General features: G+C 44.4%; 1 protein-coding gene across 1 annotated transcript in view; it reads right to left on the bottom strand.

Annotated features, from left to right (window-relative positions):
- Positions 1 to 311: 311 nt before the first annotated feature.
- Positions 312 to 6,000, bottom strand: part of GANC (glucosidase alpha, neutral C) — a 53,051-nt gene continuing 47,362 nt past the window's right edge. Inside the window, exon 24 of the mRNA XM_074997064.1 lies at positions 312 to 3,803. Within this exon, the coding sequence (XP_074853165.1) occupies positions 3,694 to 3,803 (110 nt within the window). The 3' untranslated portion in view covers positions 312 to 3,693. The remainder of the gene's footprint in view (positions 3,804 to 6,000) is intronic.

The raw sequence follows: 6,000 nt of genomic DNA, 5'->3' as shown, positions 1-6,000 counted from the left end.
ATATTATTACTTGTGATGCATAATAAAATTACACTTAATTACAATTTTAAAATAATGACATGACACATTCCTTTTGTTCCATTAAAGTGAATTGTTTAAAGAAAATGGGAGTTATGGAGCCTTGGGACCCCTTTAGCCAGGGGGCCCTGGGGCAACTACCCCTTTTGCCCTTATGTTAATCCACCACTGGCATAGCCTTCCTATCAGTAGACAGTTATACAGCCTCCACTTTGTACTAAAATGGAGCTTATGTGTGGATCTCCACGATGGGAGGAAGGATGGAGGAAATAAGGCATATGATTCATTTCACGATGAACATAACCTTTGTTAATTTATTATCTCTTCCTTCACACTTCATAGATCAAGGTAAAATGCCTGTAGCAGTCTAATGGAATGTAAAACACACACCAGCAACAGCAGGCACATCAGCTTCAGAAGCAGGAAGCAACAAGGAACTCTATTAAGAAATAGGTTTTACGTAAAACTCATAAACTGTTAGCAAGCTAGGGCCTGATTCACCTGTCACTTATCCTGGTGTAAATCGGGAGTGACTTTGCTGAACTCAGTTGAGTTATCCCATATAAGATCAGTGAGAAAGAGGAGAGTCAGGCCCCTTATGTCTTGAAAGAAGGCCAGTTTTGTTTTTTTTTTTAAACCTAAGTTTTGAGGTAGGGAGATAATTGTTTTAGAGTTAACCAAATTTTGCCCTCAGTAAAGAGTTTACATTGGCCTAACGAAGACTGGAATTTGACCCTCCTTTTGTCACTTATGTCCACTGGGAAGCTCAGCTCAGTGAAATCCTCTTGGTTTCAAATAGGACTGTTTGCAACTCATGGAGGCAGAGGATTGACCATGAGTCACCAGACAAAGATTGGCTCAACTGTGATTTACACAGAAATCTTCTGGATCCCCACATTTAGTGTTTGAGTCAAAGTTTCTCTGATCATAGCTATTTGAAGGGGGCATATAATTTTGAAGAGGCCGGAGAGTAATGATGGTTCCTTAGAATAAAGAGCAGGTAGATCTTCAGGGTCCCATGTGGAACAGGCTTGCTTGAATCACTTGCAGTCAGTTGTTTAAAATATAATGGTAACAGTTTGTTGCGTGTTGAAACTTGGCACGCCCAGAAATCCCCTACAGAAAATAAACTGCAGCAGGTGGAACTGATTGACTAAGCACTGTGTATGCCTAGTGGGAAGAGCTGGCAGATGTACAAAATTGTTGGTATTTGCTGGTAAAGGTGGAGTTAACGATCATCTCTCGACTCCCATACACCCCCACGCTATGGCGCATACTAGCCTTATCTCTTCAGATATTTTCAACTGTTTCCTAGTCTTTCCCTTTTGCTAAAAGAATGGAGTGAATTCTGCTCTCTTATATCCATAAACCCACTGTCTTCACTCACAGGTTTGTATCAGAACTTGTTCTTAAATAACGTTTGACTTGCAACAAAAGGGCTAGGGAAACAGTTTAACTACTGAGCACTGATGGGGGTGTGGGAGAGGCATAGACTGGGGGTGGAGGGGTACAGTTGCATGGCTATGTAGCATGGTCGTGAAAGAGGGGACTCTGGAAGGCAGGAGGAGTGCGTGCAGAGGGGTGGGAGCAGAAGACAAGGTAAAAGCAAGGTCTTTGAAATATGTTAAAACTTTAAAATGCTTAACATTTTTATATGGTAAAACTGAAAATTGTAAGCATTTTCAAGTTTTCAGGGTGGAACAGTCTCCACCAGTCCCATTCTCCAGTCTCATCTCACTAAGGTAAAAGCACTTTGTCTTTCCTGCATGCATTCATACCTACATGAACACAACCCCACCCCGGCTCCCAAGGACTCGCTAAAATCAGCAGGAAGGGAGCCCTGTTTTAATAGGCCTCATAAGATCAGTAAAAGCAGAGCTTCACTTGTGAAGGCCTTTTATACCCACCTGATTTAAACAACTGGTACTCATTCAAATAAAACCGCAGCAATCCTCCTGCCTCTAAACAAAACACACTGAGGAGTGGATGAGGTTGATGGGGGTGGGGTGGGGAGAACAAATACTCACTTCGTACCTGCTGTTCTTCGAGATGCGCTGCTCATACCCATTTCAGTTGGGTTCATATGTGCGTACTGTGTGCCTGTCATTGGAACGTTTCTCTCTTAGCAGCACCCTTTGTATTGGCCGTGGAGACGCTTGGAATGATGTCTCCGTGGTGCTCAGTGTATGACCCTGCTGGTCTGGCACTTCCCCAGTTCCTTCTTGCTGTTTATCCTGACAGAGGGTAAGGTGGTGGGTTTGGAATGGACATAAGCAACACATCCCGAAGAATGAGAGTTATGAGAAGGTGAGTAATTGTTTTTCTTCTTCCAGTGATTGCTCATCTCAATTCCAGTTAGGTGATTCGTAAGTCTCACCTTGGCAGTCGGGTCAGAGTTATGCCTCTGTTATTGGTTCTGCACACGGGCGTTCTACGGGGTTTAACCAGGAAGCTTCCAAGATTTGAGATGGAGGGACTGGAGATCCGGCTCTAAAGTGAAACTAGGGAAATGCAGAGAACTAGCAAGACCAGTCACCACAGTTCCAATGACTGTCAAAAGTGGTAAGAAGAACTGAGGAGGTGCTGGGTTGGCAGGGTCATATATGGAGTGCCTAGGAGGCACCACTCCATGGGGCTAGACAGCTGACCTGGTGTTGCTGCTAAAGAAAAACTTTCTAATGAACTTATTTGTGGTACATGCCCACCTAACTGGTATCAATATCAGCAATCACACAAAGAAGAGGAAAGTGTTTATGGGATGCATTAGGATGGAAAGTGTTTATGGGAATCCAGCTAATATCCATACCCAATATTATCCTATATAAATATAAAAATTAGGCACCATTTAAAAAATCTAAATTTTAGAGAGAGTCTAGAAATAAATATTTTATATGATTTCCCCATTCCCACATTATCTCTCATTCACGCACATCACCTGGCACATCCTTTCCTCCCAAACCTTAACTTTGGCCTGAGTTCACATTCAACTGTTGAACTGTTCACTCAGCTCTGTTATTTGCTTTCCTGTAAGCAGGTGATATGGTTATTCCTCAGCTTTTGGACTAGGTGTTGTAGGGACAGAAGGGGAATGCTTGTAACAGAAGTAAACATGTTCATTCACATTGGTTCTGTCCAAAATAGATTTGTACGCAGTGTCTTTCACATAAATTTTAATCCTTTGCATTTGGCATAGATTTATTGGTGCTGTTTGATTGAGCTGATGCAGGATTCTTTCTTTCCACCTTCTCCAAAATTCCCTGTTTGTGGACCAGCCAAGATAGCAGTGATTTGCGGACACTTACAAAATTGCCTTAAGATTAAAAACTCTTGGGCTTCAGATCTTGAAAACCAGGCCCAATCATGGATGCAAGTCAGGGCAGAATTTAGTCCACGGCCTGCAAAATCCTGTTTGCTAAAATGAAGCCAGCGATGAAGCTTCTCCAGTGACATAGCCTCATTTCTGCCGCTTTTGCCAAGCAGTGATCTGGGAAGGGCTTGTCAAATCTAAATCAAAAGAATCTTTTAAAAGAAAGTGTTAAGAAAGATTAGCTTGGGGCTGTGATAATCCTGCTTAAATTATTTTAAACTATTCATATTCAAGAGAACAATTCAAGTCCATCAAAACCCTTTCCTTTCAACTTTTCATCCCGTTCCCAGAAGATGCAGTTTTTCCTCTCACTTGATGTGAATTTCCCAGTCAGCACCAATATTCAATAATAGTTGTTCCAGCATCAACATGGAGGTCTTGGTATCATATGTAAAAATCACTTCTTTGTCTCTCCCATCTGCATTGCAATAGGACAAGAGAGAGAGTCTATGATTTACTCTAAGAAAACCCCTTTTGAACAAAGTTATATATGACTGTCATGTCTCTTACTCTCTGTTAGGCATGAACATGATAAAAGGTGAGCAATAACTGGTGACAGCTGGACTCTACGTCTACGTCTACACGTGCATGCTACATCGAAATAGCTTATTATTTCGAAATAAGCTATTTCGATGAATAGCGTCTACACGTCCCCCAGGGCTGGCAATGTCGACGTTGGGCAGCACCACATCGAAATAGGCACTGCGAGGGAACGTCTACACGCCAAAGTAGCACACATCGAAATAAGGGTGCCAGGAACAGCTGCAGACAGGGTCACAGGGCGGACTCAACAGCAAGCCGCTCCCTTAAAGGGCCCCTCCCAGACACACTTGCACTAAACAACACAAGATACACAGAGCTGACAACTAGTTGCAGACCCTGTGCATGCAGCATGGATCCCCAGCTGCCGCAGCAGCAGCCAGAAGCCCTGGGCTAAGGGCTGCTGCACACGGTGACCACAGAGCCCCGCAGGGGCTGGAGAGAGAGCGTCTCTCAACCCCTCAGCTGATGGCCGCCATGGAGGACCCCACTATTTCGATGTTGCGGGATGCGGATCGTCTACAGGGTCCCTACTTCGACGTTGAGCGTCGAAGTAGGGCGCTATTCCCATCCCCTCATGGGGTTAGCGACTTCGACGTCTCGCTGCCTAACGTCGAAGTTAACTTCGAAATAGTGCCCAACACGTGTAGCCGTGACGGGAGCTATTTCGAAGTTGGTGCCGCTACTTCGAAGTAGCGTGCACGTGTAGACGCGGCTTACATGTTAAGGGTGCATCAAAGTCTAAGGGTCTGTCTACACAGCAGCCTTACTCTGAAATAAGCTATTCCAGAATAACTATTTTGAAATAATACTGCTACACACAAAAATGCAATATTTTGAACTATATTTTCTGCACATATAGGCTGTGGCTGCACTGTCTCTTCCTTCCTGAAAAAGATTAAGAAGAGGGGGCTTTTGAAAGCGGGGTTGCCTTTCGAATGAGCCCCATCTACCTCTGTTTTGGCTTTTGAAATCAGCTCTTTCGGAAATGAGATTCTGCGTGAGTATGCAAATGAGGCATGAGATATTTAAATCCAGGCCTCATTTGCATTTCTGATCAGCCATATTTGCATGCCCCTTTTGAAAGGGTGGGGCAGCGTAGCCACAGCCAATGAGGGTTACCAGTTTTGAAATAGTGGTTGTGTCGTGTAGGCGCAAGGGTAGTTATTTCAAAATAACCCTAATCACTCTAGCTCTACAAACATGTTTGGGGCTCCATGGATTTTTTGGGAGGGACGCTGCCATTCTGAATCCTCTGACATACCCAAGCATTTTCCCACAGAAATTACAGCAAAAGTGAAGGCTTGTTTCTGAATTAACTGTTGCTTTTTGTGCCTGCACGGGGTAGAGACAAGTGCAGGCAGAACCAAGCATAGTATGATTCCCAAATGGTAAAGGGAGGTGCCTGGAAGGACAGGTCCTCTGTGCAAATTCCACTCGCTTTCCCTTGTATAGATCAGTGGGCTGTACGCTGTCAGAGTCTGTGAACCCCCCTGGGTAAGCAAGTTTTGTTCTCGCCAGCACATTTTCTTTCTTGGACCAATCTGGCCCATCCTATTTGAAGGTCTAATTGTTCTTTTAGTTTTAAACTGTATCTCCAGCTGCATGCTCTTTGATATGAGGTTATCTGAATTTAACCCTCAGGTATGACTATATTAATGTAACTGTCTCTAGCTGTGTCTATACTTTACTTCTGGTTTTTTTTAATGTTATTAAAATAGTAGCACTAATTAAAGATGGCTGATCATGACATTAAAAAGAGAACAGTAAGTATGGGAAATAGTATAGGTTGAAACTCTGAAATCCAGGATTTTCTTGTCTGGCAACATTGGACCATGGATGTTCCAGGACCAGAGAGTCCTGGGGCTGGGAAGAGGAGGGGCTAGCTAGATCAGCAGCTGGAGCCCAGGGCCGGGCAGCCACAGCTGGGCTGGCAGCAAGAGGGGGCCAGGAGCAGCCAGGGAGCCCAGGCCCAGGAGCAGCAATGACACAGCCTCATCCCAGGAGCAGTGGCCAAGGCTGGAAAGCCAGCAGCCCAGGCCGGTGGCTCATGGCAGCTCATGACTGAGGCCCAG

Source organism: Carettochelys insculpta, chromosome 6 (assembly GCF_033958435.1).
Source record: "Carettochelys insculpta isolate YL-2023 chromosome 6, ASM3395843v1, whole genome shotgun sequence".
NCBI lineage: Eukaryota > Metazoa > Chordata > Testudines > Carettochelyidae > Carettochelys > Carettochelys insculpta.
This window is presented reverse-complemented; position numbering and strand designations above follow the sequence as displayed.